Source organism: Gigantopelta aegis, chromosome 6 (assembly GCF_016097555.1).
Source record: "Gigantopelta aegis isolate Gae_Host chromosome 6, Gae_host_genome, whole genome shotgun sequence".
Lineage (NCBI taxonomy): Eukaryota > Metazoa > Mollusca > Gastropoda > Neomphalida > Peltospiridae > Gigantopelta > Gigantopelta aegis.
This window is the reverse complement of record NC_054704.1, coordinates 44965318-44992088: the sequence shown is the minus strand read 5'-3', so window position 1 is coordinate 44992088 and position 26771 is coordinate 44965318. Positions and strand designations below refer to the sequence as shown.

General features: G+C 32.1%; 1 protein-coding gene across 2 annotated transcripts; it reads right to left on the bottom strand.

The window, feature by feature from the left end:
- Positions 1-3155: 3155 nt before the first annotated feature.
- On the bottom strand, positions 3156-26160 carry LOC121375123 (CCR4-NOT transcription complex subunit 7-like). Of its 2 annotated transcripts, none has more exons than XM_041502369.1 (7): positions 26077-26160; positions 16648-16852; positions 15985-16178; positions 15175-15336; positions 13505-13682; positions 9871-9948; positions 3156-9062 (listed from the first exon to the last, which is right to left on the bottom strand). In XM_041502369.1, the coding sequence occupies exons 2-7, from the start codon at positions 16762-16764 to the stop codon at positions 8874-8876; spliced, it is 918 nt and encodes a 305-aa protein (XP_041358303.1). In that variant the 5' UTR covers positions 16765-16852; positions 26077-26160; the 3' UTR covers positions 3156-8873. The 2 variants fall into 2 exon arrangements, with proteins under 2 accessions (XP_041358303.1, XP_041358304.1); XM_041502370.1 differs by having other exon boundaries at positions 26105-26160.
- Between the last annotated feature and the right edge of the window lie 611 nt (positions 26161-26771).

Sequence of the window (26771 nt, the reverse complement as noted above, 5' to 3'; positions counted from 1 at the left end):
GCATTACAGCATCAAATAAAGTAGATATGTACATAACTTTATCAACAAAAGGATCTAAACACAATGCAGATCAGTTTCAATATGTAAATTCACTGCTAATGTTGACCAATACATGCAGGTAACAGACCACCTAATATATCTGATTTTTTGTGCAAGGTACAGTATCAAAAATGCATCCATATTCCAGTCCACTATGAATTATCCAAGGGGGGGGGGGGCACACGCGTCAAGAAAACAACATTGGCACATGTTTCAAAGTAGTTTTCTTAATTATTGTAAAACAGCAGGAAAATAATAAGAGCACATATATGTATACATAAAATGTGGCAGAAACCAGTCAATACCTTTTCCATCCAAAATGACAAAAACATTGTCTGTTTTATACTAGCATTTTATACTAGCAATATACAATATAAAAAATATTCACTTTTTCTTCCCCCTTATCTGACAAATATAATTTACAAGGTAATGAATAAGGTTAAACTTATTCCCCACACCTCAATCACTTATAAACCTTTTTAAAAAACCCCAACTAAATCAGTTACTAATCAAACTGGAATATATATATATATATATATATATTATATATATATATATATATATATATATATATATATATATATAATATATATATATATATATATATATATATATATATATATATATATATATATATATATATATATATATATATATATATATAATATATATATATATATATATATATATATATATATATATATATATATATATATATATATATATATATATATATATATATATATATATATATATATATATATATATATATATATATATATATATATATATATATATATATATATATATATTTTTTTTTTTCAAAACTTTATTTTAATATCTTAAAGCTACAAGCGTTCTGTCAGATTAGGGTAGGAATAAAGTTATGACTACATTCCACCACAAATAATAACATCTGGAGAAACCAGCTGCTATTGACAATAGCTGCCATATCAGCAATTCATTGTAAAACACATACAACTCAAGTTGTAGCTGTCATATACGAGATAAACACTGCCTGGATAACCCTCTGTATGTCAAAACTTGGACAATCAAATAGCAACATGAACCTGTTATTCACAAACATGGACAAATGATTGAACACAATTAAAAAATAAATGTTACTGTTAGCTTGGACCAAGAGTTGTACAAACCAAATGTTACACAATTTTATTAAATACAGAATTTATTCACTGGAAAAAAGTACGAAGGGTTTTTGAATAAAGAATAAATGTAATACAAAACTAAGGGCACTTTTGTTTTATTTTCCAAGTAATTTATTTTAAGTAATCAAATGTTATTACAATAAAATCTACAATAATATGAAAAATATTCTGTGTATTTTGGAATATTCTAAAACAAATTTTATGCCACTTACTGTACATTAATGTAACCATATACTAGGTTAAAAAAAACAACCCGTCTAAACATTAAAGAAAATTCTGTTTACAATAATTGTTCAAAATCATTTTTCTGCTGCTACCATACATGTCAATGATATTAACAGTATAATACTCAGTATCATGGATGAAAATAATACTATTATGGTTCAATGATTTTTTCGAATCCATCCAGCTATTAACAGTAATTGCCATTCAGAGGGTCAGCCAATATGAAATATTAAACAGAATATATGCTGAAATCCTTACTGTACATGACAAAGGGATCTAGTTGAGACATGTCACACATATATTCATCTTGACATGGTAAAAGAGAAGTGCTATAAAACATAGGCAAAAAAAGAATGGTGATATGTACCACGATACATAATGGGCAATAAAAATATCTATAACATAATAATGTAGTTGCAAAACAGAAAGGAATGTCAAATTGTATACAATGGAGTTAAATTAATTACTTTTGTCTTGTTTTCCTACCACCATAAACAATGTACAGTGAAAAAAAACATTATCCTGTAACGAGAAATTATTTCAAATGGAAGTGCCAAAATTATTTATTCTATACACATATCTGCTCTAGACAGAATTAAGTTTTTATTTTCAAAGAAATAAGTTTATGATAGGGCCTACCTAAAATGCGATCTTAAATAATATAAATGTAGGCTCAACACACGGAAAGGAGGTTTTCTTAATTGAATCCTATAAAAACAGATGTATGCCCAAGAGAACCTACAACTTTGGCACCAAAAAGACATGTCACATTCCCTTTACGTACAGGTATATTAGTATGATAACCAAACTTTTGAAAGTACTTTTTCTAATGAGTTGTATGACTTTAATTGTCCAAAAAATATTTTGACGAATACAGCAGAATTTATTTAAAGATAAAAATCACACACAGGCCCCAAAACAAAACAGCACATGAATAAAAGTGAAAATTAAAAAAAACTTTACAGCTTCATTGAAAAAAGGTGCCATCAATCATGATTTGTAAAAAAAATATGCTTTATTCTGCAGTTCACATAAACTTGTGGAAGATTGTGATAAGTATGTTACTTAAGTCTACTTCATTCCTAAATAAAACTCTGAGAGCTTAAGATTGTATGACCTTTAGTATCAAATCAGGATGAACAATGGGGAGTCTGGATATGGCTTCACCACAGTTCATGTTTGCTTTGGATAGGATGAATGACATTTCTACACTTTCCCTCACTTTGTTAGGGCAGATTTGAAAACAAAGAGGTGATTCTCAATAGCTCTATTGTTTTGTGTTAAGATAGATATACATCCCATGAAAAGACAATCAACTTCTAACGCAAATCAAATGTTTGTTAACCATTCAACAATAACCAAATGTCTTCAATCTATGTTATAGCAGATGGCTTGATGCGCGGTCTAAATGTTCACTTCAATGCAGATTTTTGGTATATATTACACACAAAAAACCCACTGGCACATCAAATACACAGCATCATTACTTTTATGAGTATGTTAAAATTGTTTCAAGGAATGCCCCAGTATTTGTAAACATATTGATGCAATATTTTAGAATAGATCTAATGATGTGGGATTTGTAAAAAAAATATGCTTTATTCTACACACTCGAACAATTACTGAAATAAATTGAAGCGTTTAAAAATATCACCCATAAAACAGTGTATTAAATGCACTATTTTGTTAATAACAATGAAATAAGTAAACATTCAGCACAAATTGTACATTGGTATAAACCTTTATTCCGCATATTAGACCATCTTCTTTGAAGGACTTGTATGTAAATGATTATGTCATTACCAAGCACTTCAATTCTACAATGAATTAAATAATAGGCTATAGGAAAAAGCACTTGTTAGGAAAGTCAACATTTTCTGGTACATGTGTTAAGTAAGATTCTGTTTCAGTATATGAGTGCTTTTTTTCTCGTACATTATTGCAATTACCAGTACATGTAGTACATTAGAATTGTACGAACAAAACAGAATAGAAGCATATGTATAAGTGAAACATCCAAAACAAATACAACATAATTTTATTATTTATCTTATCAACAGAAATGAAAGTTTATTAAAAAAAAACCCCACCACTCCCCTCAAAAAAACTTTTAGACATTTCAGATATCAAAATGATTTTTTTTTCACTTTTTTTTTTCACTGTGTACCATCATGCGAAAGCCACAGTTGAATAATAAAATGAATCATATTAAAAAGTCATTTGATTAAAAAAGTGTTACATTTTAAAAATAATCTTTTACATGTATATTAAACAACAACATTTCAGATGAACATAATAGGACAAGATCCACACGACATAATTCAGTTAAAATTTCAGCTTACATATCAGCTTAATTATTTCATAAAGAAAAAAACAATTATCTGAGATCACATGTGTTGTTCATTCATTCTCATTCCACAATATCACAGACAGTCTTTACAGGGGTATAAATCCAGTAATTTGATAAAAAATATATCCCCAACATCTAACACAATGCTAAATGTCTATAATATCACACACTCGTTGAATCTTTTGCGAGGGACACATGCAATGATATGTTTTAAAAATCAAACACAAGCAGAGAAACATATTTTCAGTGAACACAACAAAGTAACATCCAATTACCCACATCCTACCATTGATAAACCTAGCGCTAAAATATGTTACACCATAAAACCAAAACATATAAGACAGCCTTCAATACTTAATATTAACTGAAAAGCAGCTTTAAAAATGGCTATAATGTTACACTTACTGAACTAGCAAAACTGTATAATGAGGAATTCAAATTAATTTAAGCAATAATTAAAACAAAGCCTCACCCACCAGCCCTACTCTCAAGAATCTACACTTCAAAATTGTGATTCTAAAGCCTGACCTGTAATAAGGACCCAGGATTTTTACAACCAGACCAAATTTGAGACTTGACTGCAGTTTAAAAAATACACACATCAATTTACTGTTATCGTGTTCATGAACTACAGCATAACAGCTAAATATGATCTTAGTGGGTAGGTTAAAACCTTCACACATCACCTACATCAATGTAAGCTTAACATGAATAAAACTAGTCAAAGATAACAGACTATGATACAATAAAGGCTGACCTGTGTTCTGTTTACTGGCACCACTAGATCACATTGATTTATTAATCATAGGCTATTGGCTGTCAAACATTTGATCATTCTTACATAGTCTTATGAAACCTTTTAAATTTTATCATTAGTAGCAAAGCATTTTTTTTTATGTGTACTATCAGATGGGACAGCACATAAAAATTACCTATGATATACCAGTTGCAGACACTGGTTTGGATGGGAAAAAAGCAACGATCAGAGAATAGGTCTACTGAGAGGATTTGATCCTATGACCCAAGCGCTGTACTGATTCAACAACATCTTGTCCCTGTGTAGGATTAAACCCACAGCACTAAATGACAAATGTGTGTTGTCTTACAACACTGAAGGATATTTCTGGCTAAAACATATATAGTTCTTGCTTGAAACATAATTCAGCACATCTGGTAACATGAAACATGTATTTCTGAATTCACTTTCCCAAACTCCAAATTTTTAGAGTTTATCAGGGAAATAAATGAAGGCTTATGTTCATGATTCACTGAACAGTCGTGACTGGCCAAAGATCTTGCCGTGTTAATAGGGTATATTTCATAAACGTATCTTCAAAAACCTTCAGTATTGTGAAAATTTACAAAAATGCCAAATGATCAAACTGAAATGCTGTCATGAGCTTTCCTTATAACCACCAGACAACCAAGATGTACACAAAATTAAGCAAGAAATGTGTGTCTTATTCAGAAGTATAGTACAGGGTTGTAACAGGAATTGGTACCTTTAACATGTCATATCACAGCCGTTACGTAATAAATTTTAATACCAGAATTCCTCTCAAAAAGAAATACAATTTGACAATTCAGTAAAAGTAACAGTAGCAAGTAGTTTTTAATAAAATTCCACCAATTAAAATCAATTCGCATAAACCAATTTAAAAATAAAAAGTTGTCTAAAACATCACTTTGCATAATCCTCGAAATCCATGGAGTATCAATTTTTATGTATGGCATGATTAAAAACACTTGAGAAATGTACAAAACAGTCTTATTTTTCACCAAGACAAGTCCCATTTTAAACAGCCACAACCAAAAAAAAAGCTGTTTGCGAAAAGCTACAAAAATCGATACCCACACAACACATCGAATGACAGTGTGCAAACAACGAAACGCACCACTTACTTTGTTGTGTTGATGACTACTAAAACAAGGTCCACTCATACAAAGATTCAACCACCAAACACACACAGGCACACAACTTGAGTGTAAATGAATTAAAATGCAAGGGAAAGCCCCTTTCTCCTTAAACACAAATGATGAAATGTCAACCATTGTCAACAACACAGGGTATCTCCTACAACTCTCTTTAAAAAAACTTGAGATATTTTGTTTACATTTATGTTTTGCTTTAGTTAAATGCAGCCAAATATGTTTAGTTTATAAAATTGACAAGTTCTTTTTAACTGTCTGGAAAGGCTTGCTTAATATGGGTGATTATATAATCCAATAAATGGCTGCACAATAAAACAAATGTCATTATGGGTCCACTGTATTGAAATGATAAATATATCTTTAAACATTAAGATTTGTTCCCCCCGCTGTTGTTTGCATTCTGCATTACAAATATTAACTGTCAATGTTCTAAATACAGAAACTAGTGCAAAATGTCAAAATCCTGCGTCTTATCTGTAATGACTGATTGTCCCAAAAGTTATCACAAACAACCAATTAATTTATATTTTAGTATTTATCTTTTACAATAACCTACCAAGTTATTTTCAATGTTAACACATTTATTAGTATTAGATACCACTTACTCAACAAAGACCACACATGTTTAAAGAGATCTCTTTTTTTTTTAAATATACAATTATATGAATTGGACCCTGAAATCTCAATAAATATTTTATGTATCACGATGCCATTAATAATATCTTAATATATATCAGTCACAGAAATTTCAGTCTTCATCTGTTGTAATAATGTTAAATCATTTTTCAATGGCTAAAAGTATATAAGAAAAGGGTGAAAGTGTTAAACTAAAATAATTAAGCGACCCTTTTTTAAAATCTCTTGGGATGATTTATGATCGAACTTCGTGTGATAAACATTCCAAAAACAATGAAAGGCTGCCTTGTTAAATTCAGTGATATCCTGAGAGTAAGTTAATGGTAGTACATAGTCAGGATCTCCTGGGCTGTAAAATATAATGTCGGGATACTGATATCCTGGCCAGTCCTTCCTCACTGGCTACTTTCTGCCGGAATCACTGAGCTACAAACCACGTGCTGCATTCACTGCCATGGACAAAAGGCTTCAATACATGTGTAATTTAAAAAACACCCAATAAGTTCCCCAAATCAATATCGATTAATTATGTTGGCTTTATAAGCATGATACAGAACTGTTAACTGTTATTATACAGTGACGGTTCAAGTTTAAATTCACAAAAACTCTATACAAACTGAGTCTACTGTGTAAAAAAAAAAAATCAATCGTACATTTCTTGGTTTGGAGATCAAAATGACAAGAATAACAAAGTGGTTGCCAAGTGCAATGTTAGCTTGTTAAACTGAACCAATGTAACAAAACATTAGTCACCTAAATAACAAATCACCAGACTTCTGAATATTTACAAATGTGATTTTCTTTTCATATTGTTACAAATCATAGTCTGAAACACACTTTAGTAAAAACCGAATTATGTATTACAGTATTAGTATTTACTTGGCACAACAGAAGACAAACGAATCATTAAAAAAGTTAGTTAACAAAATTAGAAAATGATAACCAAATATAACATTTGCTTTAAATATGTGATTCCCAAACCTAATGACAAATTAAAAAATTTAATTACATTTCTTGTCCGATCCATTTTAAATTAATGATAATTGTCAATAACATTAACTCCCATATAATGAAGCCTATGGCCAAGGCAGCCACCCCTTCAAGAGGACATCCGTAAAATATTTACAATATGTGGTCGCTGCTTGATGTTTGGTATATACAACACCACACACATACAGATGGACCGTGACACAAACGAGGAAAAATTATATTTTCCCCCCCACCAAAGTGAAAGGTCAGACAACATCACGCAACGTTGTCAGATTAAGACTGGTATTGCAATAATCCAAAAAATTTCACAAAGCAAGTTTTTATATTATTCCTACTGTAGTGCAAAACATGTTTTCGGGTATGTCTCAAGATTTATTTGTTTTACTTTCACTCTATAAATATACAGATAAATTTGGATACATTTTTTAATCATTTTAAATAACGGATTTATCAATAAAGCACTAATATTGATTAGTTTCATTTTAATACATGATGCAACCATGTCTTGATGGACATAATCCAATTCAGGTTTTGCCACACTATTTAACATACTATACAGTAAAATGCATTTGAAAATTTATTTGCACAGGCATGGATCCAGGAAAAAGGAATGGGGGTTCGAGGCGGTCTGGGACCCACTGTTCACAATGAAAAAACCCATTCCATTAATTTTAAGTTGTTGCATGCAGATCCCAACCCACCTGCAAAAAAAAATCCTTCATTCATGTCTGTAGCAGCAGTTTTCATTATAATGCAGTATTACTGTGAAGTATGGCTTATAACACAAACTTGTTACAATTTTTTTTAATTTTTTTTATGAACCCTAATAATTTTGCTTTTCTAAGTTTTCTTTAATTAAATATTTTACCTTCAAACGTTTTCTTTATTTGTATTTGAGAAAAAGGGAGGATCTTGCAATTAATGAGTCTTAATTTGACAACTAACAGTCAAATTATCCGTCTAAAAACAGAAGACATATTCTGGGACATGCCTAATTACAATGAAACTATGATAACCATATGATAATCACATGACCTTCAACTTAGGTCACATGATTAGCAAACAACAACCCATCAGTGACAGGCCAAATTCAGAAATCTACATCAGTAAAACCGTAATAAAACCCTACTAGCCCATGTTTTTCATTAAGCTAATAAAACAAATTACTTACATAGTTCTTTGAAATGCTTTAAAAATTCATTTCTAAACTCAAAATCTATACCTATATTTACTTTAGAGCATTTCAAAAGCAATCACAATCCAAAGTTTGAAACCATATGCAACATTATCTACATACAATAAACTCTCAGTGTCTATTATTGTATTATTTTAGTTTTTAACACACTTATCTTACTATTATTGGTCTATTCACTGCTTAACATAGTCCTATCACTGAGGATCTGAAAATCTTGAAAGACGTTTTTACTTCATTGAAGAAATGATTGCAAAGAGCTAAATCTGCTGCTAAAAAGTCTGCCACTGATGACCGTATTCCATGATGAACAAGAAGAGATGGACGAGATATGTTTCCGTCTTCACGTCGGCGGTGTAGATGATGTTCCAGTTTCGTCAGTATTCGCTGAATTCGAAGTGGTAGAATGAGAGTTCTGCGAGAAACACGTGTTCTCGTAGTTTGAAGATGATCCATTCTGGGCGTACGACATCCCAACTCCGTATAGATGACCGCAGTATTTCGCATCATCGATGTTGTCTTCAAAAAACATCTGAAATAAAGAGAAAAACCCAGAAAGTTACATAGGTTGTATGAATAACATTTATAAGTAAAAATCATTAAGTAACCAGGTTACATTACAGAGTTATTTTAGTAATTTGGGGATTACTATAATGTTGTATCAGACTTCTTCAGATGTTAATGCTTGTTTTACTGAGATTTATTGGTAATGCGTAGCGTAGACAATAGCATGGATATCTGTGATTGTAAAAGCAGCATTTAATTAACGTGCAAATGGTGAAATATAACATAGTTATAGCCATTCTAATTCAATAGACACTTTTATTTAAAAAATTGTGGACGTATTAATTTTTATCATATTTTAAATCATCTACTTATAAAATAATTATCCTGCAAGCAAACAAAAAAATGTTTTATCATGCGTGTATTACTTCTAATTTTAGTTTTGTATTTTATAGGTTTAATAACATCAACCACAATGAGATGATTAATAATTCAGCTTAGTACCCATTATTTATTTTGGAAATTCTGTCAGTGTCACCAAAACCAAATGTAATAACAGCATTTAGGTCATAACTTTGAGAGGAACAAGCATTTTGCTTCTTAAAATTTTGAAAATTAACATTTTAAAAAGTATATCAAACTAAACAGCGAGAAGTAGCACATAAATATATAAAGAAGCTCTTGGGGAATTCCCTTAATGTCCAATATGTTAATGCTGGTCTTAGTGTAGCAAACAAATTTATTTTGCTAATCATATTTTGCACTATATACAAACCAAATTAGACATGTTATTACTTTTACAATAAAATCAAAAGTATCATATAATTTCTTTTTACCTCTCTCATCTTGAAAAATGCTGCACCTGTCAGTAAGCTATCACTACCAGCCTGATGCTGTGGTCCAACTCGCACAATCTGCACAAGAAAACAGAATGATATAGTTGAGTGGCAAACATCACCTAATGTATCGACTTAACTACATTCTCTAGACCCAAGTGAGCGGCAAACATCGAGCAGCAAACACCACCTAATGTATCGACTTAACAACACTCTCTAGCCCAGGTGAGCGGTAAACACCACCTAATGTATCGACTTAACAACATTCTCTAGACCCAGGTGAGCAGCAAAAATCGAGCGGCAAACATCACCTAATGTATCGACTTAACAACATGCTCTAGTGACTAGTCCAGGTGAGTGGCAAACACCACCTAATGTATCGACTTAACAACATTCTCTAGCCCAGGTGAGTGGCAAATACCACCTGATGTATCATATTAACAACATTCTCTAGCCCAGGTGAGTGGCAAATACCACCTAATGTATCGACTTAACAACATGCTCTAGTGACTAGTCCAGGTGAGCGGCAAATACCACCTAATGTATCGACTTAACACTCTCTAGCCCAGGTGAGCAGCAAATACCACATAATGTATCGACTTAACAACATGCTCTAGTGACTAGTCCAGGTGAGCGGCAAATACCACCTAATGTATCGACTTAACACTCTCTAGCCCAGGTGAGCGGCAAACACCACCTAATGTATCGACTTAACAACATTCTCTAGCCTATGATGCATGGTCAGTCAAAGACATATTTCCGTCGGTGGACCCATTGTGCAATTTCTCATTCCAACCTCTGCACAAAACAAACTTTAATGACACTCTCCATATGCTACACCACATATCATTTGAATGCATAATGGTGTCTTAAGCACCAACATTAGGCATGGCACAGAGATGATATAACAATTGGGTGGAGGTGGGGGTGGTCAAAGGTCAATGAGTGAAAATAATTTCCTTCAACAGGTGTGGAGTTTCCAGGAGACAGTTAATGCTACAGGTTCCATATTTTGCATGATTATTACACTACATACACATGTATGTCGACCTTGATCTAAGTCCAGGACATAAATTTATAGGTCAAACTAAAATATTAATGTCCAACTGTGCATATAACAAATCACTAAATCTCTTTGTCTAACAACCAAATTTGTAACATTTAAGTACACATTCACTTACATAATTCTTATTTTTTAATAGAAAGCATATACTTCATTTGTTATTAGAATGAAATTATATTCCATTATATTCCTCTTTGTAAATTTCCTAATATTACCTGTACTTGTTGAGAATAGAGGTCACTCATTTAACTTTGGTTACAATTATCAGAACTGGTAATAAGATTTTTTATTTTTTTACTAAACACTCAAAAGTCGAATGCTGTTAGTTTATTACAATCATCAAATACAGTGAAGCCCTCAAAACTGGACCCTCAGTAATCCTGAATTTGCTCAAAACCTGTCCCATGATTTACACATCTTTTAATATTAAAATTTACTTTCTAACTCGGAAACCCCTGTAAATTGAACACAGCATGAATTTTATCTAGTCTCGATACATTGGAACATATATATTCTTCGTTGTTCATATTCTCCCAATGTTGGCACACCAACAGGAACCATGTCTACATCAGACCTGTCAACCTTTAGTCAAGAGAAAGCAGGAGGTGTGTGTTGAAAAAGCAGGAGATTTTGTCAAAAAGTAGGAGATTTTTTAAATTCACACAATTTAACCCAAAATCGCAAGATTTAAAAAAAACATTATTACAATAAGTTATATGAATACTTTATAATGTCATATATACTTCTTAACCTTAGATCTTGGCATTAAAAAAAAAAAAAAAATATTAAATTTGTTTTTGTTTTTTTGTACATTTTTTTTTAAAGTTTAAATATTATTATGATTTAATACATATTTAAAAAAAATTAAAATATTTTATCCAAAAATGTTAAGAACATGAACAAGAAATAAAAAAATTAATTAGTACATTTACGGTATTACACTTACAGCCTTACAGGTTGCGTTACATTATCATTTGTGGTTAGTGTACCTAAGTACCAAAGACAAATTTATATAAATCTTATAAATTAAAAGTCAGTTTTTACTATAATGAGGAACGGTGGCGTGGTACTTATTTAAAATCATTATAATGATGCAATAAACATTGTATTTTCATTAATCATAAGTAAAACCTCATTACGGACATCGTGTGAAATATACCGGAATTATACCCATTTCCGTGAGTAACTTTATGTCAATGTCAAACACATTTTTTAATTGTACAAAAATTATTTCTTGAAGTGTACCCTTATAACCAACATTTTACTGCACAAACATACAAAATTAACTGACACAAGTATGTTTATACAGCTAATTGGTCTTTTCGTTGTCTTGCTGTGACATGTGATTTTAACATGCATCGTGTGTATAGCTGTCAACTCGGAGTCTGGCAGTTCAGATTCGTCATAGTTGCATTGTAATCCAGTGGGAAGACAATTTACAATTCAGAGGTGTTATTAGAACTAAATTGGATAGTTTTTTTTTTTTATATGGCAACACTGAATGTCAATACACAGCCTGTTGAATTAGCGGCAACACGCTTCGTAGCCATTACGATGACAACAAACATTATAATAACAGTGTTAACACGTCATTTTATAAAGTCCATGTACTTTTTTAACAATATAAATAGGCTATCCCACAATTCTCACTTCGGCAAAGGTTAAACAGTCGGGACAATGCGGCCTGTTACATTCTCAGAAACCGAAAGTAGTCGACATTTTCCGAATGAGAAAAAAACGAGTTACTTCCCTTCTGTTATTTTGACAAAAGAGGATGATTTTTTTTATGCTTACAAAAATGTCATTTAACAGGAGAAACTGTCTCCCGCACAGGTGAAAGGAGATTTGATCAAATACCGGGAGACTCCCGCGGAATCCGGGAGGGTTGACAGGTCTGGTCTACATACACTTTATGGGAGGCAGGACAGAACATAAAACTATTTCTGGAAGATAGAATGTTTTGTTCAATGAGCATCGTTCCAAATGTACTGAGCCGCATAATCATTACGAGGTCGATACGATCCGAGATCAGATTGCTACATCATAAAAATTGTGTCATTTTTTTTTTTTAATTTCCCAACCCCCCACCCCACATTGTAAGTTTTTTTTATAACATTTTAATGCTAAAAATGCAACTTATAGGTCTATATATGGTATGCCATGCCCTTTGATATATTAGACATGAGGCACTGGTTGAAGAGGACCAAAAAAACCCACCAAAACATCTATGGGCAAACAATCTGGCAAAATGCTATACACCAGGCTCCATATTCATAAACGTACTTAAATGAATGTATGATACTTATCTATGTACTTTAAGTATGTATTTAGGTATCATACATTGACTTAAGTACGTTTATGAATACGGAGCCAGGGGCCTAATTCACAAAGGTCTCTTAGGCTCTGTTAGACAACAAAGCATCCTCTTTGTAAGTCTTTTAGCATTGCACTGCGACATCGCAAAGTTGTGAGAGTTTGGTGAATTAGGCCCCAGGACAATCACTCAGCTGTATCTCCCCCTCAACCCCACTCAAGTCTCAAGAGCCATGGCTATAAATAAAGCAGACTAACCTCAAGCTGTTCCGACACCTCTTGCAGACCACCCTTCAGGTTCTTACAGCTCTTCATGAGATACTTCACATCGTAGATGTTACAGAAAAACAGCCGCAACAAATCAAAGAACTCAGACTCTTCCTTCGGGAGGTCGTTACACGTCAGGAACTTCAACATGTAACCAAAGTCAAATCCACTAAAAACGAGCAAACAATATAATATATGTAATATAATGTAATTAATACATTTAAAAAAAAAAATACTTAGTAACACAGTTTCTTATTTGGTAACAGCAGTTTGGATGGTGTAGTTGGTTTACCATTACATGATATATGCAGGGATGTGATAGGCATTTAAAAATAAAAGCTGAACTGATTTTAAAAAGCTGAAACCTCTGTACCATACCTATATAAAGGTCATTTGTTAGCATTTCAGAACAAATCCAGTGAAAATAATTTTACACAAAAAAGCTAAAATCGGATAAGCTGAACAATCACATCCTTGTATATGAAGTTAAATATATTCCACAAATGGATGTAAACAATTGTAAAAGAAAGAAATGTTTTATTTAATGATGCACTCAACACATTTTATTTACGGTTATATGGCTTCAGACATATGGTTACGGACCACACAGATTTTGAGAGGAAACCCGCTGTCGCCACTACATGGGCTACTCTTTCCGATTAGCAGCAAGGGATCTTTTATTTGCGCTTCCCACAGGCAGAATAGCACAAACCATGGCCTTTGTTGAACCAGTTATGGATCACTGGTCGGTTCAAGTGGTTTACACCTACCCATTGCGCCTTGCGGAGCACTCACTCAGGGTTTGGAGTCGGTATCTGGATTAAAAATCCCATGCCTCGACTGGGATCCGAACCCAGTACCTACCATACTGTAGACCGATGACCTAACCACTACGCCACCAAGGCCGGTGTAAACAATTGTAATGCATAATTATAGATAAATTTAAAGCAGATAAATTTAACACACCACTATTCTAAAGCTAATAAAATCTCCAGGCTCACAATGGAACAAATTTTGTTTTATCCAATTTTGAGATACGAAGATTTCCTTGAAAAAGTTAATTAAAATAATAATCTTAATTTGGCAATGATTTTTTATCTTTTAGCATCATTCTGCTGCCATAAAGCAATATTTCGACAAATACATGGGGTGAGATGTAGCCCAGTGGTAAAACGCTCGCTTGGTGCATGATCGGTTTGGGATCGATCCCCGTCAGTGGGCCCATTGGGCTATTTCTCGGTCCAGCCAGTGCACCACGACTGGTACATCAAAGGCTGTGGTATGTGCTATCCTGTCTAAGAGATGGTGCATATAAAAGATCCCTTGCTGCCAATCGAAAAGAGTAGTTCATGAAGTGGCGACAGTGGGTTTCCTCCTTCAATATCTGTGTGGTCCTTAACCATATGTCTGATGCCATATAACCATAAATAAAATGTGTTGAGTGCGTCATTAAATAAAACATTTCCTTCCTTCCACAAATACATATGCAACAATCTTAAAACAATGTTACATTTCTTGCCCAAATGTCTGTTTAATGCCAATGCATGGAAGCAATTATTAAACAGGAGCAAAAAAACCCAACCACAACAACTATCCATGTATTCTAATTACCTATTTTCTGGAAAGAATACTTAAAAACCCCAAAACAAAGTTTAAATTACCTGTGAAATGACAGCCATTTGACATTATCATTTAGCACTATTCCGGAGGTCATCATAAGTTCAGCAAAGTCATTAACCTCAATTCCATCTTTTTCATGCTTGTCAAACTGGATTCCCGACTTGCGCAGCAGGTCTATTGACTCTTGCGCATACATGTCCTCCCTGGATTCACATAAATAACACACGGCCAAATTAGACAAGAGGAGCAAAATCACTGTAACTGCTTTGTGACAAAAAGACATACAACTACCCATCAACATGGTTTGGTCCTAAATACCTCTTGACCTCACTTCCAAAACATTATTAAAACAAAACAAGCATTCTGAGAGTACTACTAAAGCAATACATGTCCCCAAGCAGGCTCAACATATTTTCTTATCATTCAAAAGCCAAAACTGAAAAAATATGTAAATTGCCATTAAAATCAAATTTGATCTGTAACAGAACATGATAACGCTATACATATCATTCCAACTCAATATCTAGAGGCATTGCAAAAACAAAAGCCAAGAAAACTAAATTTTATCTCCTAAGTTCAAGGGCCATAACTCTGTCAAAAATTGGTAAATTGCCCTAAAAGTCACACTTGATTTGTAACGGTACATGATGAACATAATGTTTCAGCTACACATCACAAGGAGTTGTGAAAAACCCCAAAAAACATCTGGAAAACTATATGTGGGACAGACGGATAGACAGATGGACAGAGATAAAATCTGTAGTCCCCTCCAGTTAGACCGATAGGGAACTAATAATTTAAGAGGGGTTTGGAGTGGTTGATGGAATTGACTTTTTCCGTATAAAACTTACGTAAGATTAAACTTGAAGTTGAACTGCCACGTGGTAACAGGAGATGGGCTGTTTCCATTTTCGTCCATGAATGTGAAACCAATCTGAATGATCTTCAGAAGATTGACGTTGCATGTCAGCATCTGATACTGATACTCAGTGGTACTGCGGAATTCTCCAATAGGCCGCGCCACTACACCTGGAAACTCGGTATCCTAAAAACAAAACAAATCTCCTTATTAAAAGTGAACACATTTCTAAAACACAAATAAGATTGAAATTTTAGAAAGACAAATATTACTTTTTACCAGTTTAAATTAGGAATAATTAGAAATTTTGAAATTCAATGCTAAATACACAGCAAAATGAAGATAAATTACACCAATAATACCAACAATTTCAACCTTAAGTAATAAGGAGGATAATAAAGTTTAATCCATTCACATGCGAGTGTAATAATTTCTTTATTACCACAGTATTATTTTTATGAATAACAAGGACCATGTCAAAATGTTTCAAACATAACTAGAAGTGACGTCAATTTGTTAAGCCATCACACAGAGCTAAGACTGGGGAAGCTACATTATATTATGATGCTGCTTTCCAAAATTACGTCATTTGTTGTACTCTGGTTATATTTCCCTGTATCTCTTGAACTATGTGGATAATATATAATATATATACCATGGCAATGTAGCTGTACTTCTGTACAATTTGTCTGACATTCCGGAATTCTTCTTCCAGGTTGTGTGCCCAAACATCTCGAATGCTAGCAATATTTGTTTGTGCCACAGACGGCATTCTTCCAACATAACGTGCAGTCTCACCAATAAGCACACCTCTTTGATATCAATATGATACCATACAATACAGATTTCTCCAAGTTGATCTGACAAAAACAAAAGAAGAGTAAAACTGTGAAAATGTTCAATTAATTAATAAAATGTATGTAGCAAATCTACCTAATGTTCAGAAATCCAGGGTGTATACTACCAAATCAAATCCCATAGACGACAATAGTAACATATTTTTGCTAAAACTCCTACCTGCAGTGTATGAATATATATACTACCACCCCTCACCCTTAAAGTGAATCAGAAAAATTGGGGGTTAAGCTGCTCATTTCTGAGATAACGGGTAGTGTCTATGACTACCCTAGTTCCACACAAAATTTGAGTACTTTTTTTTACAGGTACCCCATACATGTTCCAAGTACTTGACACAGTGGTACTAGATGAAATAAAATTTCATACATTTTTAGCCCAGGTGAAACCTTTTTTTTTCACAACCAACACACTCACATTTATCAGCAATCACAGGATTTGTGGTGTTCAATTCTCTATCAAAAGTTGGATGCACCTCGAACTTTGACCCAGCTGGAAGTTATTTGGATTAGTACTACCTCCATACATTATTACACTATAAACATTTCATTATTGATTTTCTGTACGACATCAGTACTTATCATTCAGCAGCCATCTATGTTAATCAAATGCATTAGGCAATGCATCAAGTGGTAACAGAGGGACATTTGAGCCATTTTTATATATAAAACAGCTCATATTAAATGTAGTTTTTGTCTATGTAGCAATTTACTTTTGGATTGGCTTTGTACCGATAAGTTATAGGTTCCTTTACACTGCTACATAAAAATAATTAATGCAACTATGTTTTAAGTATCATAAATGTTTGTTTTTTAATTTGTTAACAGTGGGACATAAAATTAAAAGGTAAATGGCATAAAATGACTTGCCATTTTTTAATTTATATTTGCTGTACTAGGTATCCAATAATGGAAATAGTACAACAGAAATCAAGCTAAGATAAGTATAAAACAATAATATAAACATATTTTTAATAAAAATAAATTCAGGGTTATGGAGGGAAGGAAGAAGGGTCTTATTTAATGACTCACTCAACACATAGGATGATAGAGGAACACATTTAAAAAGTAACAGACCGCACATTTAGTGACATTACATATTCATTCTTAAAAAGTCCATTTCATAGTCCAAATGGAATTTATATGTCAATAAACAGATAGTAAAATTAAAATTTAACATTGATCAGTGGTTTGTTGATATATTGATTTGGATCAACTGAACACTGTATATCCAAGTATATATACATATATATATATATATATATATATATATATATATATATATATATATATATATATATATATATACACACACACAATGACAATTACTTACAAGATCATGCGGTAATGGAGAGACATGTTAGCCACTTTTATACAATTGTTTATATTGAATTAAGTTTTTATCATATATATCAACTTACTTTTGGTTGGGTATTGTAGCTGATGGGTTCCTTTACACTGTTGCATAAAAATATTTAATGTAACTCCATATCAATTGTCTAATATATGCTTTTAAAATGACTCCATTTAAAAAAAAAAAAAATTGTGCTAGGTATCCAATATTGGAACTAGTGTTACTGAATCAAGCTAAGATACATATAAATAAATAAATAACATAAATATCAAATGCATCATTCAGAAATTATGTTTTTAATAAAAAATAAATTCACAGGTCATTGTTATATATTTTTTTTATCTTGATATTCAAACTTGTACATATTTTGCCTGTATTGAAGCATTAACAGCTTTACAAGTGCTGTATGAATGTTTATAAATATATAATCAAGGTGAAATTATCCAAACAATTTTTGAACACCTATAATATATATTACTTTAAATGTTCTGGTTTAGTATTCACTGTATCTCATACATCAACACCAATAACAGTGTGCCAAATTTTATTTTTATCTAGTGTGAAAAAATCTCTAAATTTCTCTGATCCAACTGGATTATGTTTAGAATGTAATCCAAACTTTCAAGTTTCATGTATTTGTATGTGCATGTTGAGGACACTGGAGTTGGATGATGAACATGAATCAACACATCAGTTTCATTGATATGTTCAGTATCATGAACTACCAATACTATGTACATTTGGAGATAACTGGTGGATGAATGAAAACATCCATATTGTGTTCTTTTTTTTAACATGATGACCATATCTATTTTTCTTTTGGTGTTCTCTGTAGCATCTTTTAGTTTTCTGAACAAACAAGAGGCATTTTGACTGTAGAACAGTTTAATATAAATGATATTGAACAGGCAATGAATTGGGCTTATAAAAAGGAATAAGGAATATGTGTATTAAGCAAATACAAAGTTAAAAAATATATTTCTTGTTGCTATTTAAAATTTCACAGTTATTACAACTGCCCCCACTGCCCCTGGGTTTTAAGTAACACTAACATGTGAAGTAAATTAATTACTCTTAGTCTGCCATTTGATAAGACAATTACAAAGTGATCAGGCTATAACACCTCTCATTCTCCTATAGACATTTTATTGGTCCAATTAGTAGCTGTAATTCCTTTGATTTGCAGATGTTCATGTTACATAAACGATTTTAGCTTATTTAATTAAAATATACATATGCATATGACATTTTTCAAGTGGGTTTTATCACACAAACTATTTGGATGTACAATGGCACAAATTTATGTTCCTCTGAACATTACTAGATTTATACAATAATAATTTAAAAAAAATGAAAAACATTTATAAGCTATTAATACTTCCAAACTTTTAGTTGATCATATGGATTGAAAAAAAGAAAACACTTGCTTCGGCATAAAAAAATTGAAAAATAATATTTTCGGTAACAGCGGGAATTACAAGTTCATTTTTTATTTAGTTACTACTAATTACTTTTAATATTTAAAAGTGAAAAATTTAGCAAAATATATTAAGTACGTTTTGCTATTTAAAGTTGTTTAATATATCTTCTAAATACTTTTTTTTTACGGTCTAGTAAGTTACAAGGTGTATGAAGGTATCTATGTCTATAGTAAAGATTTTTTTCATTGTGGATTTTTAATAAAGATATTGAAAAAAACCCTAAATGTCACATCTTGTCACAATTTTTTTTTTATGTTTTGGCAAAAAATCCTTACAGTCTCCCTGGTGTAGTGTACCTGCCTAAATTTTACATATATTCAAGACCCTTATGACGTTTACTTTCATATGATGTAAAGTTTCCATGTAATGTCATACTTTTTATTTTCATAGTTATGGACCAAATACCATGAAATGCCCCATCTTTCTAAAAAGGTATTTATTTTTGACAAAAAAGTTACTCAAGATTGTTGAAGTAAAAATAACTAACTAAAATAGGCATAACTTTTGAATGGCTAAGAACTGTAAACAGTTTTGGAAACTAGACATAAGTAGCTTTCTCATCATACCACCAGTTACTGAATTCACAAATAATTTATTTTCTCCAAAGTCCAATGTTGCATTTTGTTCGATCTTGCCATTTAGAAAGTAACTACTACCACCCACAAAATAAAATATTATTTAAACTAAATGTGCACTTAAACAACACTGCAGCAGACTCGCTGAGCATTAAATATTAATGACAGTGCCTCCTGCATCTTCTAAGTGATAAAGTTTAGCACAACGTTAACAAACTGAACTCTTAAAATATTTAAGATGTTGATATTTAAGTGATTTAACCTAGCCAAGTAGGTCTAGCATTGTCTGTTCTTGAGGTGGCAAAATAATATAAAAAGTATGGAATCTTCAACATCATGGCCTCAGGAACAACATTGATTTTTCACAATAAAACAGATGAATTTGTGGCCATTCAGGTCACAGGTTCCTAAATGAAGTCTGCAAATGTAGAATTTGTTGCTTTCTTTCACAAATCATAAAAATAAGCTGCTGAGGATTTTTTTTTTTATATATTCCTAAACGTAGTTTGATGTTTAAAAAAAAGAAGGAGAGACTGAATGATAGTTTAAACTCAAATGGTAGAGTAAACTCAAACAAGAGATTTATGTTTTGGAAAGATGCATACCCAGACCACCAACACATACTGACACTTTAACAAATGAAAAACGCGTAATTTTAGAGTTAATAAAAAAACATGATTATTCCTGCTAACTGGGGGCAGCCATTTTGTTTCGTTTTTGTAACGTCCAGTGGTATAGCTTGGGGCGAAGTGACGTCAGCTCAGTCCGTCTGCTCTATGCAGTGTAAACAAATGCTCTAATTTATAACAAGGCGCTTCGCTTTCATCAACCTGACTTGTAAAACAACATAAATGACTTGATAGTATAATAAACTATTTAACTAAATATATTTCAATTTGTATCAATAGAACGAAATGGAGTTATAATATTTTTCTTTTTTAAAAAATCCAAAGAAAAAAATGCATATTATTAAGCCTATTGGTATGCTACGTTCGAGCAAAAACGACCACTCACGATACCCAAGTGATAATTTTCTTTTCTTTGGGACTACGTAATTGGTCAGTTTTGTGATTTTAGATGGGAAAGTCTACTTAATCAAGGGTTTTACAGAATTACTTACAATAATGAAGCAAGACGGCTGATCGATTACTACGATTAGAGGGGGTGTCCGTGCGGTTAACACATAATACCCTGTGATCTTAATAAAAGCAACACGTCTTTTTAGTATGTCTAGACACAGTGTCTGGGGACCGTCTAAATATACATCTGCAATCAGGAACTACAGGTACAGGCCACGGAAAGAAATGACCAATTAACTAAGAAAACACTCTGATTATTATTTCAGTACATGGGTTAATTTATGTACAAACCATAATACAGTTATTTCAACACTTTGACAATGGTGGTTTATTTTGTATTAAATATAATATATAATTGTTGCTGGCTTACTGGGATGACTATTATTACAGAATATTGCGATGCATCCGCAAAAATCAGGTATGTTTTGTTTCTTCAGTTCGAAGGCCAATTCCTGACGTGACATGTTAGGCATTATGTAACCACCAGCTTGCCAGAGGGCGTATTCACTGGGATGGTACAAAATGGCTGTGCCCGTTATATACAATAGCCGTCACATTTAACCGTTTTATTAACTATACGATTATATTTGTTGATATTAAGCAATAATGTGCATTATATATCGTTGAATACGCATACCAGGTCAAATGTCTTGATTGTCCCCTCCTTTAAATGAATGACATGATATGATTAAAGGGACACACCCTAGTTATGGCTATTTGTTAACCATTACGGCGTTGTTTTTCGCTATTAAACCCCATTTTTCACAAATAAAATTGCACTTTACTTACATTTTATTATTTAGAATACACATTTCCATTCACCTGAAGTGCTTTTTGGTAATCCTGATGTTTGTAAAACCACGAAATGCATTTTTTCATAAGACGTGTTGTCGAGAAAAAACCGTTAAGCAAGCGAGGTCCAATCTATTTTTAGAGGGGCTATTTCCATTTCAATGTCACAGACGTTGGTATATCACGTGACCGTTATCATTTTCGTTCGGTTTGTTTTCTCGTGCACGGTTCGCACAATCAACATCCGATTTGTTGTTGTTCATTTGTGAGATTTTTCTTCACAGTTCGTGAACATTTTCAGTAACAATAAAGTTCAGACAAGTAAGTGTCTCAATACAAAACGTTACAAACCCTTAAAACCAATAATTTTGCTAAGTCTTACGATATCTGGAGAGGGGATACAACCAGGACAGAACAGTTGGAACATGTCCAGGAGAGGTAAACGAACGCACCTCCAAGTCTGTGAAATTTGTCATGACGTAGGCATTGTTGTGCTTCGAGCGACATCTACCGGTGACATCAGAATACTAACTTTCAAAATTATTTCAAGCAATTGGGACATGGGGATTCCCATGGTATTTATCGATATAAAATGTGCTTTTTCACTCCATTTGATAAAAACGTGATCCAAGTGTGTTACAGGTTTGTAGATTAACCAAATTATAATTTATTTTCGCTGGATGGAACTAGGGTGTGCAGATTTAAAATTGTTCTGCAATGCAATTTTGCAATGAAAGTTTCTTTGGCTAAAAGTTGCAGGTAATTGGATTGATAAATATATAGGGAAAAGACTGTTACACCCTCTGTACATTATCTCAGGTGTAGAAATCCTGTTTCACTGTACAGCAATAGGTGACATATTCTTTGAAGGATTATTTCAGCATCTACATAGTAACATAACTTGAATAAAGTTAAAAGACATTTGTTGTGTTTAATGACACCACTAGAACCCATTGATCCATTAAATATTTAGTTGTTATGACACAATGGAAACCCACTATGTTTCAATTAGCAGAAAGGGATCTTTTAAATTCACTTTCACAGAGAGGGTAGCACTAGTTCATCAAGATAAACGTCTCCGGCACTATATTTATTATTGTGATGTTTATTGCTGTGCCGTAACGTTTATCCATTGGATCGAATTTTCCATTTGCAATCACGATTTAATAAAATCAGCCATATGTGCTTTATTTAAGAGCCTCAACACGTACAACAACATATTTTAATAAATTTCAGACAAAAATATTAAGTACAATACCTTTGGTAACCTTTCCAGGATTAGATGTTTGAAGATGACACATTTAAACATTTGAAAGCTATTTTTATCCTGGCACATCGAAAATGCGGAATGAAAATATTGCGGAACGAGAATTATTCGTATCAAGCAATAAAAAGAAATATTGTTGAACTGAATGGAATTGATTATTTATTTTGTTATTTATGTTTCTATATATGTGCTTTGTGTGGGTTGCATTATATGCATTATTAATAATAATATCACATTCAAGTTTTGGGGTGTATTATTCTTTTTTATTATTATTAGAAAAATAATGATTGTCAGTACAGGTCATTACTTATTTTAAGGCCTTCATTTATTTACTTTTTTAAAAATTATTAGTATTTTTGTTAAATATTATTATTACAGGCCATTGCTTACATGTGTTTCAAAGGTTTTTCTCTTCTTTTTTTTCTTTAAAAAAAATCTTAGTTTAATTATCATTGTAGGTCATTAGTTATTTTAAGGGTTTTATTTATTTATTTATTTATTCATTATTAATTTTTACTCTTCTTTTTGTTTTAATTTTTTTTTTTTTTTTAGCTATAATTACTGGTTATTAGTTATTTTAGGACTTTTATTTAATTAAAAAAAAAAAAAAATATAATATAAATGTCTTGTAATTAACATGCCCAACCCCACAACCTAAAAAATCATTGATTATAATAGTTTCATTAATCTTTCATAATATTTATATTAATCTTTTATAGCAAGTTCTGGGGAAAGGTGAATAGACACACAAAGAAATGGGGAAAAACAATTTGAAAGTTAAACCGGCTGTTGAAAATATTTTATACATGTAAATCTAAAATGTTATAATGATTGTCAGCTCCATCTAATTTATTCCTTGAAACATTAATTTAACTACTTTCAAAAATTGTACTATAAGTCATATGTAGTTACATAACAAATCTGCACAGCATTGTAATTACAAAACATGTTCATATGGTTGTGAGGCAATTGTCAACAACACAGTTAATGTTCAAACGGTTAAGTAGGAATCAAAGTACACATCGGTTTAGGCAATGTGCAGACAGGTACAAGGCAGTTATCACAAGCAGTAATTGTCATCAAGTCACACTTATGCATTAATTACAAAACATTGTCATATGGTTGCGAGGTTATCCTCAACAACAGTTGTATTGCACTGATGTGTTTCATTCATACTGTTGATGACAACTGCTGTTCGTGATAATTTATTCCTACTTGACTAATTTAACATGAACTGTGTTGTTGAGGATTGCCTAGTAACCAGATGAACATTTATTGTAATAATTAATGTATAACTGTGACTGCTTGTGATAACTGCCTTGTGCCTGTCTGCACATTGGCTAAACTGATGTGTATTTTGATTCCTACGTAACCATTTGAATATTAACTGTGTTGTTGAATGTAATTAATTCATAAGTGTGACTTGGTGACAATTGCTGCTTGAGACAACTGCCTCATACCAGTGTGTGTTAAACATGGGTAAGCACACTAAATTACGAATAAAGCACATTAATTACGAATAATGCACATTAACAAGAAAACAACAAGAAACAAGCAAATGTGTGATCTCTTGCTACCCCGTTTCATCTCTCTATGTCTGTCTCCCCCAACCCCCCTCTGTCTTGTGTGTGTATAAGTGTGTGTGCGTGTGTGTAATGGAAACATTTATAAATGAAAAAAACACGTTTTCATTTAGTTAATAATTAAATTAATTAATTTATTATTATTAAATCAATAATTAATTTATTATTATTAAATCAATAATTTATTTGTTATGTTATTTATTATAATTACTAACATTATTCAGTAATTTACTATTATATTATTATTTATTAAGTATTAATTAATTATTTATTATATTATTTAGTTGTTATTATTAATTAATTTATTATTTATTAACTGATTTAAAAAAAATATTATTCATTAATTAGTTTATTTATTATTATTATTATTATTATTATTATCGTGGAAGAAACTCGTGAACCAGAGACGAATAATAAAAATAATCCGATTCCGCCAACAGTTTTCAATCACATTTTAAATATGCTCATAATGGCCGGCGGGAATATTCGAGATTTTGTTCGTAACTGACAATTGGATTAATGCAGGATTACTATTTGGACAAACTGTCTATTTATACGTAAAACGTAAGTCGGGAGGTTTTCTTTATACAGTAAGTGTTTATATTTGTTAGTACATCTCATATTTCGCCAAGAAATAATTAATTCCATGGTTGTATCGATTCCGCCTGAAATCTGGGCGGAAATCGCACGCTTGTTTTTGCTATTAACATTGTAAACATCGGGTCCAATAAATGTCAAAATGTTAAAAAACGGACCGTAGATGTTTACCTTGGTGAACTAGGGTAGCACATACCGTAGCCTTTGATATATAAGTTGTACCAGTAGGACATTTATTGGGGCAGGAATAAACAGTTTAGGTTAGCTCTAAAGATAAAGAAACTAATCCTAAATACTGGAATGGTCGGATGTCTTCCCACCAAAAAAATCAAATCAATAAATAAAAGTAAAATAAATTTTAACACAAAATCAAATAAATAAATAACCCTAACCCAGTCTCAGTTTAGACAAACATTTGGTTACAATTTCATTAAAAACCAGTCATTTAATTAAACAACCACATATCATGGGATGTATAGAAACAATACACGTATAGGCATACTTTTCTACGAGTGTGAAATAGACTTTACTGCAAAAACAGCTGGGGTTTTTTCTTCTTTTATCACCACAAAAAGTTGCATCTCTTCTTTTCTTCTGGTGTTATTTCCTGTTTGTTAATGCGCAGTCGCAAAATATAGTACTAGATTAATACCCTAATAAGCTACGCTTTAGTTTAATAAGACAGAAAGGTACCAGTATAAAATAAAGGTGAACAGTAAAACTACTTTCTAAAAGCCGCTATGTAAATTTGTTTTGTTCAACGACACCACTAGAGAACATTGATTTATTATTCTTCGGCTATTGGATGTCAAACATTTAATAATTTGACATATAGTATTAGAGAGAAAATTCCCTACATTTCTCTATTAGTAGCAAGGAATCCATCCATCCATCCATCCATCCATCACGACCTATCGTAGTACACTGGCTAGATCGACAAGTAGCTCTTGAAATGGCCCGCCGACGGGGATCGATCCCAGGCTGACAGCGCATACGTGCCGATCCACAAAATATCCCTTGCTAGTAATAATAAAAAAATGTAGTGGCTTTCAAAAATTACCAAAGGTTTGACATCCAGTAGCCAGTGATTAATAAATCAATGTACTCTAGTAGTGTCGTTAAACAAAAACAAAACTTTCATTTTGAGCCGTTGTTGCCAATTTGTAAACCGTCATTAATTAGTGGGTTTTTTTTCTT

Excerpts from the sequence above, each read along its gene's own strand:
- LOC121375123 (XM_041502369.1), bottom strand. The coding sequence starts at position 16,764 with ATGCCGTCTGTGGCACAAACAAATATTGCTAGCATTCGAGATGTTTGG. Across the intron at positions 16,179-16,647 it reads AGTACAGCTACATTGCCATG|GATACCGAGTTTCCAGGTGT; the intron begins GTATATATATTA and ends TTTTGTTTTTAG. Across the intron at positions 9,949-13,504 it reads AGGTGTCGGAACAGCTTGAG|ATTGTGCGAGTTGGACCACA; the intron begins GTTAGTCTGCTT and ends TTTCTTGTGCAG.